Source organism: Diplotaxodon limnothrissa, linkage group LG9 (genome assembly GCF_057381915.1).
Source record: "Diplotaxodon limnothrissa isolate DT_005_m linkage group LG9, D_limnothrissa_male_GT1.1, whole genome shotgun sequence".
Taxonomy (NCBI): domain Eukaryota; kingdom Metazoa; phylum Chordata; class Actinopteri; order Cichliformes; family Cichlidae; genus Diplotaxodon; species Diplotaxodon limnothrissa.
The window spans coordinates 13664055-13677590 of record NC_140604.1 but is presented as its reverse complement, the minus strand read 5'-3'; the positions used below and the strand labels follow the sequence as shown (position 1 = coordinate 13677590).

Sequence of the window (13536 nt, the reverse complement as noted above, 5' to 3'; positions counted from 1 at the left end):
CTAAATCACAGCTGACCTTTAGGGAAACCTCGCTGTACAGTTAGGGTGCATTTTCCCTCTGAATTCCTAGTCTCCGCTCAAATATGCTGTCAGGTGATGGCCACAATTCGACTTTTTGTTGTTGTTGTGCAAATACCGAGATAATCAGAGCTTTGTAAGGAGGATTAAGGATAGATATTCTCCTGAGGCAGAAGCAAAAGAGGCAGCAGAAAATGTGAAACAGTAGCCTAAGAGTTAAAGGTTTCATTACATTTACAGCAGAAAAATAAAGCCGGTCTGAATAATTTATCAGATTCTGGTTCGCGACAGAGGCAGACTTGAATTAAATTTAAATGAAAACTAAAGAAAATATGAACTATAAACTTACAAAAGTCCTGCTGTGGTCCTGTACAGTGTGACCATATATGTTTTTGAGATTACCGATTACTGTATTAATGAACAACAGCACAACAAAACAATGTGGCTGTGATATAAGGACATTTAATATGACTATCCTGCTGTATCCCATTTCAGCTCATATCATCATTAAGTATTGGAGTCTAAGGAGCTTGGAAAGAGTGAACTGAAGAAGCTGAACTGAAGAAGCTTCTCGGATGAGAGGTGAAACATCTTCAAGCAACTTAAAGAAATGCAGACGTTTTTCTTTCCAAGCTCCTTAGACTACGATGACCTGGATGACTGAGAACCTTCACAGACATTAAGTATTGGAACATTTACTTCCACGCTGTAGAAGAACAAAACAAAAAGAAAACCATTTAAATGAGCTTTCATAATCTATCATTTCAGCAGCAGCCACACTTTGTTTCAGAAGTCATCAAATATTTTGGATACACCTGCAATCAAAACCTTTTCTTTTGTTTTATGCTCCGAGGTGTGGTTATGATGGCAGCAATGAATCTGCCAATAAAATGTCAGGTTTGTACCTGACACTGCAGCCAAGTGAGCGCACAGAGCGGGAAGATGCAGCCAAAGTATAGCACCACTTGACTGGATACCAGCATAATCCAAGCCCTCATAGTAAATCGCAAGCATCTGGCAACATGACGTGTCATTTGGAACACATGTGTGAAGCTTATGGGGACAAGTTTAAGTTTATAGACATCCTTTAAAGGTTGACCTTGATTTAGAAACAGTAAAAGTTCTAAACATGAGAAAGAGGTATCGAGAAATGCCATAAGGAGTATTTCTGGAGTTTGGTCTGCCCTTCAAGGACTCTGGGGAGGGGATGGTTTTGGCTCTTCAGCTTCTCAAGACACACACACACACACACACACACACACACACACACACACACACACACACACACACACACACACAGAAGCTATAGGCTTATCTGAGGGAGAAAAATGCTGATATTTCCCTCTGTATAAAATTATAGTCCGTGGAAATGCCGCAGGGCCATGGGGCAGACAGTGGTGCGTTTGGTGTTCCCACCCTGAATGGCAGGCAGGACCACAAAGACGCCGGCAGACCAGGCATATAGAGGAACATACAAAAGCAGCAAGCAGGCTGTGTGTCTGTGAAGGTGTGTCCTAGAAACACGGTTCATTTTGTAGATTCATGGTTACATTTACTTTTTGTTGTTTTAAAAGTCCTGAATTGAGAAAATAACTTCACAAAAACTGTGATTATCTATGAAATAAACCCACAGGAAATATTCAAAGTAAAAGCTTCAGAGTGAAGATGAGTAAAGTTTAGAGCAAGAATAAAAAGAACAAAATGATCAGTGGAAGAATTAAAGGAAGAGACTGTCACCAGCAGAAAAAGTTTAGAGCAAGAATAAAAAGAACAAAATGATCAGTGGAAGAATTAAAGGAAGAGACTGTCACCAGCAGAAAAATGCCTGCATTGTCCTTAAAACGTCAAAAAGACCTGTGTTTAGATTTTCACTCTGCGCAGCCTTTTGTGGTCGTGCAAATAATGACGTTAAAAACCTCTAACAAACCTTTCAGGATCGGGTGGAGACCGCAGTTTGAACCTTGGCTTCAAACAGCTGTCAACAGCGGCTTCTTTTAATTCTGCCTTTAGTCTGAAGACAAGTTCAGACAACGACTGGCACGGTGTGAAAGCCAGCGCTAATAAATCAACTAAAGCTTTTGTTCCACACAGAGAGTTTATCTAAATGATGAGAAATCACCATCCTGACAAAACACATGCAAACATCTGCCATCCATAGCAGAGGGCTTTGTCTGATCTTAGTATTTATGTGTTAAACATGTCAACCAGCCAGAAGTCAAGTCATGGAAAAACGCATTTCCCACTGCTGATGACAAAAGATAGAAAAGTCATCACTGACACTATGATGCTCGAGACTTTTTTAAGAAAATACTTTTTCTTGTCTAAAAATAAAATGTTTCCACGTTGGATGTGTTACATCAGAAGGCGGCAGTAACGATATTATTGTTGATTTTATTTTCGTGGCCTCAAAGATGATTTTTTTGTTCATATACACAAAATTAATACTGTCCTCTTTTCTTCTTCTTTTGGCTGCTCATGTAGGGGTCGCTACAGGGCCCCGTGTCTCGATCTCACCCTGTCGCCGGCATCTTCCTCTGCCACAGCAGTCCTCTGCATGTCCTCCCTCACTGCATCCATGAACCTTCTCTGTGTCAGTAAACCCACTGTCTTTCCCCAGTTGTTGTTAAACAAGGCCTTGATCAATCCAATATGGAAATCTCATTCTTGATGATCAGCATATTCAGTTTCACAAAGATGTTGTCATGGTCCTGGGCCATGTTGGCCCAGTGTTCTTAGTTTTCTTGTATGTTTGTATTTTGTTCCTTATTTAGGCCATGTTTTCTGAGTTGCCCTGTTGTGTTGTTCCCTAAGTGTTTTCCCTTCATGGCTTTTACCCCCTGTGTGCCCCTCTGTGTATCTGTGAGCCCTCGTCTCTCCTTATGTTTTATTCCATGTTTCCCCTGCCCATTATGTCCAAGTTCTCCCCGTGCTCTCTCTCCCCCCCCTGTGTGCCCTGTGTATTTATGAGCCCTCGTCTCCCTTTGTGGTTGTTTCATGTTTCCCCAGCCCGTTATGTCTGTGTTTTTCCCCGTGCTCTCTCTCCTCCTGTCTGAACCTCTGTGCACTTCCTGTTTACTTTGTGACTCTCACGCCCGTACATGTCATGTTCAGTTCACCCCGCCCTGTCTCGTTATGATTATCAGTGTCACCTGTGTTCCCCGTGTGTTCCCACTTTCCTCGTTTACCCTCTGTGTATTTCTGTCTGCGTCTCCCTCTGTTCGGCGTGACGTCGTCCCTCATGCTGTGTGTGGAGCTCCCTGTGTGTTCTTAGTTTATGGTTTCCCAGTTTAGTCTAGTTTGTATGTTTGTTCTCCCAGCAAATAAAGCTGTGTTTTGAGTTCACCTCCCCGAGTCTGAGTCCTGCATTTTGGGTCCAACTCCTGCCTGCCGCACAGCGATTCCTGACAGTACGACGTCACCACAACATGGACCCAGCGGATTCATCCCGGGAACATGACCTCTCCCGCGTCCACCGCCTGATCGAGCGGGTTTCCCTCACTAAGGACGCTAAGACCATGGCAGTTGGGATTAACGCTATAGAAGCGATCCTGGAGGGGAATCCTCATTTGCGCACACTAAAGGGATTTATGGGCTTCATGGACCAGCTGCATGAAGCCCAGGAGGTGCTACAGGCTCGGGAGCTTGCAGCCTTTGTCCGCGCCCAGTATTCTTCGCCGAAGCCGCCGCATCGGCATCGGCCGCAACACAAGGAGCTCTCCGCGGAGTCGGCCGCCGTACAGCAGCAATTGCAACAGGGGAAAGGCGTTTCTGCACCGCGGCCACAGAGCTCCACTTCTTGCCGCTCAGGGCTTAATTCACCTGCCTCCTGCTTGGCGGCGATGTGGTCGCAGGACGAGGACGTCTTTTCTCCATCGTCACCAGTTTCTCCTGTCGCCTCAGCCCCTGCCGCCAGGAGGAAGCGGCGCCACCGCCGTCATTCCTCACTACAACCGGAGCCCAATCACTCGTCAGAACAGCAGGCAATGGTGAGTGATGTTGACTGTACCCCTATTGCTTGTACCCCTATTGCTTCACCTGCAAATAGTAATGGGAACTGTTTTCTTCTCACGGCTAAGAGTAGTGAGGTGAAGGCGGTTTGTTCCATGGACATTCACCCCGGCCCCGTAGAAAGAAAAGACTCCCTGACTAATTATGTTGATGCTTTTTCCGCTGAAGAATCAGAATGCATGGGCAAAACTCTGATTGTGCACCCTCTGTTGGAGCCTGCTAAGAACTCTTCTGTCGATACAGAGTTAACCCCGGACAGTTTGAATTCAGTTTTGACATGTACTGCTGAATCTATGAATGACGCTGTGGGTTCGCAACCCAAGAGTGGGGAGGGGGACTTAACGGGCTGTTTCTGCCCTGTTCTCTTAGAGCAGAGAAGCCTAAGCAGAACTGTTTCTTCTGAACTCGTTCAGCTAGTTAAACCGAGCCCTAGAGGCTCAGGGGAGCCTATACCACCCCCTGCATCACGCTCACTACAAACACCTCCTCAACCGTTAGCCCATTCAGCAGCCCAGCTCGCTGTTCAGCTGCCCTCAGCTCAGTCAGCTGCCCAGTTAGCTACTCCGTTACCTGCAGCTCAATCATCTGCTCCTTCACTAGTTTCATTCTCACCACAACGGTCACTTCAGTCTTTCTCAACCCAGTCTCCTGCTGAGCAGCCAACTTTTCTCACTCGTATTAAGCAGGAAAACATGCTCAACAGGACTGTTTTCGTCCCTCGAAAGCTGGCCCGATTAGAGACATTTACTACCTCCAGGGCCTCCCCAGAGTCCGAGTTTCAACCCGCAGTTGACTCTGGACCCCTGGGGGCTAAGGAGTCAGCCGAGGACTGCACCCAACTGTTGCCTCCTGAGCCTAACCTATGTGTTGCTCAGCCCCAGTCAGCATCAACGCTGCCAGAGGCCCGTGCGCCTGCTGGTCCTGCTCTGTCCCTGCCAGAGGTCCCCGGGCCTGCTGGTCCTGCTCTGTCCCTGCCAGAGGTCCCCGGGCCTGCTGGTTCTGTTCCGTGTTTTCCAGAGGTCCCCGGGCCTGCTGGTTCTGAAACTGTTTTTGCTGGGGGGCCCGAGGAGCCCGTCCAGCCTTCTGCTTCGTCAGCTGGGGGGCCCGAGGAGCCCGTCCAGCACCAAGCCACGTCAGCTGGAGGGCCCGAGGAGCCCGTCCAGCACCATGCCACGTCAGCTGGAGGGCCCGAGGAGCCCGTCCAGCACCATGCCACGTCTGCTGGAGGGCCCGAGGAGCCCGTTCAGCTTCCTTCCACGTCAGTTGTACAGGCTGGGAAGCAGCCTGCTAGGAATGGCGTGAGCTTTCTCTCCGCCTCGGACTGCTTTCTGCTTCAGCCGTCTCTTCCGGCTGGAGGGCCCGAGGAGCCCATCCGGCCTCAAGCCACGTCCGCTGGAGGGTCCGAGGGGCCCGTTCAGCCACCCGTCTCCGCTGGGGGGTCCGAGGGGCCCGTTCAGCCTCCTGTCTCCGCTGGGGGGTCCGAGGGGCCCGTTCAGCCTCCTGTCTCCGCTGGGGGGTCCGAGGGGCCTGTCCAGCCTCCTGTCTCCGCTGGGGGGTCCGAGGGGCCCGTTCAGCCTCCTGTCTCCGCTGGGGGGTCCGAGGGGCCCGTTCAGCCTCCTGTCTCCGCTGGAGGGTCCGAGGGGCCTGTCCAGCCTCACGCCTCGTCAGCTGGAGGGTCCGAGGGGCCCGTTCAGCCGCCACCTGCGACCGCCTCGTCGTCGCCTGGTCCGGCTGCATCCGCCTGTGCTTCTGCTACGCCTGGTCCGGTCTCAGCCTCTGCTTCTGCTACGCCTGGTCCGGTCTCAGCCTCTGCTTCTGGTCCAGCTTTGGCTTCTGCTTCTGCTCCGCCTGGCCCAGCTTCGGCTTCAGCCTGTGCTCCCCCTGGTCCAGCCTCAGCCTCTGCAGCTCCGCCTGGTCCAGCCTCAGCCTCTGCAGCTCCGCCTGGTCCAGCCTCAGCCTCTGCAACCTCGTCTGGTCCGGCCCCCGCATCGCCACCGTCTGGTCCTGCCTCGTCTGGTCCTGCCTCGTCTGGTCCTGCCTCGTCTGGTCCTGTGCCCACCAGGCCATGGCCAGCATGCTTGAGACTGGAGGGCCGCCGCTGCCTTCCGCGCGGTCGGCCTCCGGGCCAACTCTGTCACCTGTGCCACCCGCCTGGTCGGCCCCCCGACCGTGTGGCCCGTGAACTCTTGTGCCTGTGGGCTCTGGGTCGGCCCCCTGAACCTTATTTGGACTATAGTCATGTGCTCCTGTGTTTTCTGTTGTTTGTTTTTGTTTCCCATTCTGGTCCCTCCGTCCTGGTCCCCCGCCTCCCGCCCTGGGTGGGTTGTTTTCTGTTTTTGTTTTTTCGGGTTTGGGCTGTCGGGAGCCAGCCCTTGAGGGGGGGGGGGGGGGGGGGTACTGTCATGGTCCTGGGCCATGTTGGCCCAGTGTTCTTAGTTTTCTTGTATGTTTGTATTTTGTTCCTTATTTAGGCCATGTTTTCTGAGTTGCCCTGTTGTGTTGTTCCCTAAGTGTTTTCCCTTCATGGCTTTTACCCCCTGTGTGCCCCTCTGTGTATCTGTGAGCCCTCGTCTCTCCTTATGTTTTATTCCATGTTTCCCCAGCCCGTTATGTCTGTGTTTTTCCCCGTGCTCTCTCTCCTCCTGTCTGAACCTCTGTGCACTTCCTGTTTACTTTGTGACTCTCACGCCCGTACATGTCATGTTCAGTTCACCCCGCCCTGTCTCGTTATGATTATCAGTGTCACCTGTGTTCCCCGTGTGTTCCCACTTTCCTCGTTTACCCTCTGTGTATTTCTGTCTGCGTCTCCCTCTGTTCGGCGTGACGTCGTCCCTCATGCTGTGTGTGGATCTCCCTGTGTGTTCTTAGTTTATGGTTTCCCAGTTTAGTCTAGTTTGTATGTTTGTTCTCCCAGCAAATAAAGCTGTGTTTTGAGTTCACCTCCCCGAGTCTGAGTCCTGCATTTTGGGTCCAACTCCTGCCTGCCGCACAGCGATTCCTGACAGATGTTCCAGCAAAATCGCTTCCTGATGCGTTTCTGCCTCCACATTAATCTTGCTCACGACCAGCTCTAAGCTCACATGCTTGGCTTCATCATCAACGGAGTTTGTTTATATGGTTTGGATTAAATCAAACCAGTGGAAACAGTCCTTGCTGTATATTGCAAGGATACAGTGCAGACACGGCTCATTAATGCTGAGTAACTAACTAATAAAATCCAAATCTGAGGCACAGACATCCTGGAGGGTCTCTATTAGTAAAATAACCTTATAACAAACTATAATATTAAAAAAAAGACTAAAAAGAGCAGAAAGGGAAATTATTACATAAAATTTATTCAAAGCCCAATCCACACTTTAAACCTAAATGTAATTTAAGCACACGAGTCATTAAAATACTCACCTGCTGCACAAATGCCACAAAGGGAGAAGCTGTCACCAAAGATCAAAACCTTTCTTGTAGCAGGCTGTAAACATGTTTATTTCTCCTCTAATGTTGGACATTTTAATATGGGAGTCGATGGGCACTGACTCGCTTTTGGCAGCAGCCTTAAGTGGACATTCAAGGAAGTGCAGTTTTTTAAGTGTCTATTTTAAAAAGTTTTTTAAAAGATGATGACGAAATAAAAAAGTGCACCTTCAGTAGATTCTCTCAAATCTAAATCTGACAAAATCCTAAAAAGTCAACAATGAAAATCACAGAACTCGAGCTGAACACCAAATCTGGTTTTGCATAATAACCATCAGTACATTGATCCCTTAATGCAAACACACAGAGGCACTAATATACATACAATACAGATCACACGGAGCGTTCCAAGTTCATACATTAATATTTGAATCCATATGATGGAATCACATGAACCATCTGTGTGGATAAATGCATTGTCGTGTGTTTGATAGCGATGATTTTCTTTGCAGACGTCACTTTGTTGCCCACCCCTCCATCTGCTCCAGACCTGGAATATAATCCAGATTAATGCATTCGAACCCCCGCGACTCACACATCTACACACACTCATTATGTTCTGGAAACACACACAGACACATGCACAGTTGCATCTGAGAGAGCACATTGAGTCCTACTGTATTTCCAAAGCTCTCACACACACAGACACACACGGATGCTGGTGTTGCTGCACGATGGTGATATCTGGGTCAGTGCTGGGGTAATATTTTGTTTTTATCACATCCGTTGTTTGTGTGACCCAATGGCCATCATCACATCAAACCACAGCGAGCGAGGAGTGATTTTTCTCTGTTAGGCGATGTGTGAGGGAACGGATTAAATCATCAGGGATCAGAGATGAAATGAGGAGTGCCTTTGTCTCTTTGGCTATGTGTGTGTGTGTGTGTGTGTGTGTGTGTGTGTGTGTGTGCGCCTGACCTCCGAAGCCTGGTCTCATGGCGAAGTCGTGCTCTTCAATCCTCAGCAGTTGTTCACTTTTTATTAGTAAAGTTTTGGTGCTGTCCTGCCTCTTCAGCTTGTAGTCAATACGTCTGCAGAGAGAACACACACAGAGACGTAAACACACACACACATAGACACACATCATGTTGAGTGATTAGTTATGTCCTTGAATTAATTGCACATTTTGATTAGAAAAAAAAATGCAATTTGTAGTTTTCTTCCTACTCTTTGTTCTTCCCATCATGCAGTTCTCTCTAGCCCTGCTAAAACCAAAACCTTAATCAAAGGCATGTCTGGGCTTCATGAAAAAATAACACACGTGCACACACACACACATGTTCGCAAATATTCCCCATCTAACTAAAACACAAAGCATTTTATTATGTTCCAAAACAACCTCGATGCTACTGCAGGCCTGATAAACACAGCTGCTGAGAGTCAACAGTCAAACACAGATAATGAGCATTTTCAGCTGCATGGACCATTAGAGGTGGCTTCTTGGCCTTCACGGAGAAGTCAGGACTAATCCTCCATACAATTATAACACACATTATAATATAAAAGGCTTAAAATGTTTACAGTACATGGCAAAAACAGCAGGGCTCAGTTTAGTATCCAAAGTGAGGTTTATCATTTCAATTTTGTTTTTAATGTTCTAAAGTCTTTTTATTATTAGTTTCAGTATTATTTGAATTCATTTGTTATTATTATAATATTAGAATCAGATTCAGAAAGATTTTATTTATCCCCAAGGGGCAATTAACATAAAACAGAGCAGCATAACGTTGACGATAAGGACAATAAGAACAGGCAATGAGAGTGAGATAATAAATACACAGAATATACAGTTTTAAAATTAAAGTGACTGAAAGGTGAATAAAGTGTCGGTAGTATAAAAAGAGTGTAGAGTAGTTTAGAATTTAAACTACAACATATATAATACTAAACTACATATATCATAATATGAATAGCATTATGGTAAAAAAAATCTAATAACACATAAAATAATATATAAAAATTGAAAACACTCACAGTTTGTTTTGTCTGGACACACCTTAGGCTACTTTCGAATCACCATTTAAGCCATCAAGCATGGATCCGGACTGTGATAATCAAATTAAAATTTACAATAAAAACCTATTGTTTATCATGCTAAGACAGCAAGGACAAACAAAACTTCTACAGCTGCTACATCAACACTAATACTCATATAATTGAGCCCGGTCCAGTAAGCGATCGTTACTTCCACCTGCAGAAATGTGTATTTATCAGTGTGGTTCAGTTGTTCGAGGACAGCAGGATGAGGGGAGACCAGAGCAGAACAGCTGTGACACCGGAACTGTTTCAACCAAGCTGTACACAGTTTCATTTCTACTGTAAGAACGGACCTTTTATTTACATGGCTGCCTGAGGGGATTGACTCACTTTGAGGAACTGACTCTCAGGCTGCTGCTTGGTCTTTGTCAAAGTTTTATATTAAATCTCATGCGATGCAACAAAGAGGATGTTGGGAAAATTCAATCTACAGTGTTAAATGGATACATTTTGTATGTGTGCTCTGTGTGTGCTTTCCTACCCTTTCATCTCCCCCAGATGTGGATTAGTTCAGAGCAGCTGGGTTGCAAAGTGGTTTGCAGATTGAAAGACACGGGGCAGATACGGGCAGGCTTAAGCAGCTTAAACAACACAATCTACGTGAGAATTTGATGCATAGCCTTGCATAGCTTTGAGATCAGAGTGACATTGGCCTGGACTGCAGGTGGGTTTGACTTTGTGGCCTGCCTGAACTAATGCTCAATTTGGTAAGGCTTAATAACCCCAGGCACAGAGCACAGAGGCACATGTGACACCATGCAATACTGCAACGCAATGGAAAATTTCTACAAAAGAGAAACAAGATGACGTCATTTGAACACACAAACTAATCAAACGAACGAAAAAAGAAACAACCACAATGCTAAACAAATCAGCTAAACCAGACCACAACATAGGAACCCACAAACAACCCAAAGGACCACAGAGAGACACACAAGACAAAGGACACGAATCTACCACAAGGAGAAAATAATGTTTACATGTAAGCATACAAACAATCCAAAACAGATGTGCTTAAAAGAGACACGCAAAGTACCACACAATTAGATAAACGCCTTCAAATATTTACGAAACAAACAAACAAACAAAACATAAGCACACGCGTAGAAAGCTTATGAAGCCTAAAGTCTAAATCTAATCAAACTGTAGATAATATATAATAAGATTTTCTTGTTTTATGCAACTTATGACCTTCATCATGAGGTTGTTGTGAGGCTTTGTTGATATCAGGGGACTTCCAAAGCTTCTGGATTTATCGTGTGGATTTTGGATGGAGGGGACTCTGATGCTGAGACAGATGCTGTCTGTGATATGTGGATGAAATGTTTACAGAGCTTTTAACCAGATTTTTGAGAAAGCAGTGAACAATGAGTCTTCACACACAACCTTGTAGGAACTCTGCAAGGTTCTTATGTAGCAGCTTGTCAATGGTGTCGAGTGTTTTTGGTTGAAACTGTCTGCAAATGACAAAGAACAAAGTCATAGTGCAGGCGATAGTGTTATGCAGGACCCACATTCAAACAGGGAGCCCCAGAGAGACGACATTTAGGATGCATAAAGTGTAATTATAGCTCAAGCATAACTGACTTTCGGTTGTAATACATGCAGAATTGCATGCGTGTGTGTGTGGACGTGGTAATCACATGCACAGATGTGCGGTGCAAAGGTGAACATGCAGCGGTAAAAGCGATGGAAGCTGTTTGAGATCTTCTCCGCTCGTGGATGAAAAGCCTCTTTAAAAATCACACACCTCGACACACATCAAGGAGAACACACATGGACACGCAGACACACAAACACACATTCATTCCTCTGTTATTGTGAGGTTAAAAAAAATAATTTCAGCCAAATCCTATTTCTATAATCCTTTAAATTAACCTTGACTAACACTCCAAAATCCAGCCAGAACAAACCTAATGTAGCGCTAATCTCAAGCCTGAAGCTAATTTAATCAACTAACAATCAACCCTGGATGTTTTTAAAAAAAATGTTGCTCAAATGAAATAAAGAGTTCTCGTTTTAGACATAAAACTCTAAAGTCCTGACATCTTAGAGGCTGGAGGAGGAAATGCATTCAGATACTGAAAATTCTGACTCACACAAATTTTTCTCCCCTAAAAGTTCCTTTTGTTTTTTTGTAAAACTACACAATTCAGTATTCGTTAATGGCCTTTGAAAGTACAGGTCTTGTGCTCAAATCACTTAATTTTTTTTTTTTTTTTTGAAATTTGGTTGGATAAAACCTCCATTGTGAAGTTGCCACAGTGGGTGTCCCTGTGGTTTAGCAGGCGGAGCAGGTTAGAGGATTTTAGCAGGACTGTGATTTGATTCCTCCCTCTCCTGGTTCGCATGTCCTTGGGGATGATACTAAATCCAAAGGTCACCGATGTGTGTGACTGAAAAAGTGACAAAAGCAGTCCATTTTACTTTTGTGATTAAAAAAAATGAACTATTTGCTGATATTTTGTTTTTAAAAACCAACATTCACAGTCTGATTCAGCTGATTTGGAGCATTATCCCCTCGACAGGTCACAGCGCAACCACAGAAAGACATTCATCTTCTTTGTTCTTTTACCGCTCTCTTTGACAGATGGTATCTCACCCTACCAGTATCAGCTCCCTCCTCTGCACATGTCGCAACCATGTCAGCCTCACTTCTCTAACTTTGTCTCCAAACCTGAGCTCAGCCTCTGATCTGCTTCTGGAGAAAAACTCTACCTTAATCAGCTAAAGTTGAAAATGCTGGTACAAACGCATTCATGAGTATTAATAATGAGCATGAATGAAAGTGATAAATAATAATTTCCTTTTTAATAATTGAAAAAAAAAACCTTCTCGTTATGCTTACGCCTTAATAAAAATAACCTTTCCAGTACAGGGATTGTACTTTTCATAGATGCGCACAGTGGTTTTACTACATTTAGTTAAATATATACAGTTACAGTTGTGCTTGTTCTTATCATACAAGGAGGTTAGCATATTGATAAATGATGCATAAGAGCGCAAAGCCTGAGGCCCTCACCCATTTAGACACACCCAAAACACCTCAGCTAGGAGGCTTCCAGGAGGCATCTTAATCAGATGCCACCTCAGCTGAAGCCTTTCCAGTTTAAAGAAGCTCTGTGGATTGGGCAGCAGTTGAAGGCGGGGGCTTTAGTGGTGCAATTCCTAGCTACTTAAACTGGCTTTAGGGACACTGTATGTAATCTTAAAAATGCACCAACTGTGTTTCAGTTTTTTCAGGAGCTTTCAACAACACACAATGCTCCTACTTGTCTTAAAGTCTTTCTTCTTCTGCTCCTTTTAGACGTCGCCACAGCGGCGTCTCATCTCCTCCTTCACTACAACCTTAAATCTTCTCTCTGGTCTTCTTCTTCCTAGCTGAACTATTTTGAACATTTCCAGTATATCCATCCTTCTGCACATCTAAACCCATCTCAGTCTTGCTGTTATGCTCAAAAGAATAATGTTGAGACTAACACCAGAGTTTGTAGAAAAATGTGTTTTATTTTATAAGTTTTTAATAAATAAAGTCTTTAATAACCTCAGCTCAAAATGACAGCCCAGAGATCATGAAGGCATTGCTCAAACTCAGGCATGCTGTTTTCCACACTTTGTCAGGTTTAAGTGTCGCCAGTTAAGGCAACACCTAGACTCTTGGAATGCTGCTGGGGTTTGCAGAGGGCTGTAACACTCAACCTGAGCCATCCCTTTGATTTACTCCTCTTAATTTTGTCCCTTCTGGTCACTCCCAGTGAAAGCTTAACACCCCCGGGTCGTCCCCTGTAACTCATACAAAGCTGTTCAAGTTGAGTCCAAGAATGAAATATTTTGCCTGAAATGAGCAAAATAGTTTAAGCAGAAGCTGTGAGCTACTGCTGGAAACATTTGGTCCTCACAAAGATAGATGAACACACAAAAGCACAGGTCAGTGCGACAGATGAGGGCAGGCTGCCTGCTGTCAGCAGCAGGATTCACCCACAACTGCCGCTGTAATACTCCACT

At 45.4% G+C, this 13536-nt stretch overlaps 1 protein-coding gene across 2 annotated transcripts in view; it reads right to left on the bottom strand.

Moving 5' to 3' along the window:
* Positions 1–13536, bottom strand: part of LOC146625305 (gamma-aminobutyric acid receptor subunit rho-3-like) — a 31521-nt gene that overhangs the window by 15217 nt on the left and 2768 nt on the right. For both annotated transcript variants that reach the window (XM_085361988.1, XM_085361989.1), the window contains exon 2: positions 8413–8525. In XM_085361988.1, the coding sequence (XP_085218114.1) occupies positions 8413–8525 (113 nt within the window). The remainder of the gene's footprint in view (positions 1–8412; positions 8526–13536) is intronic.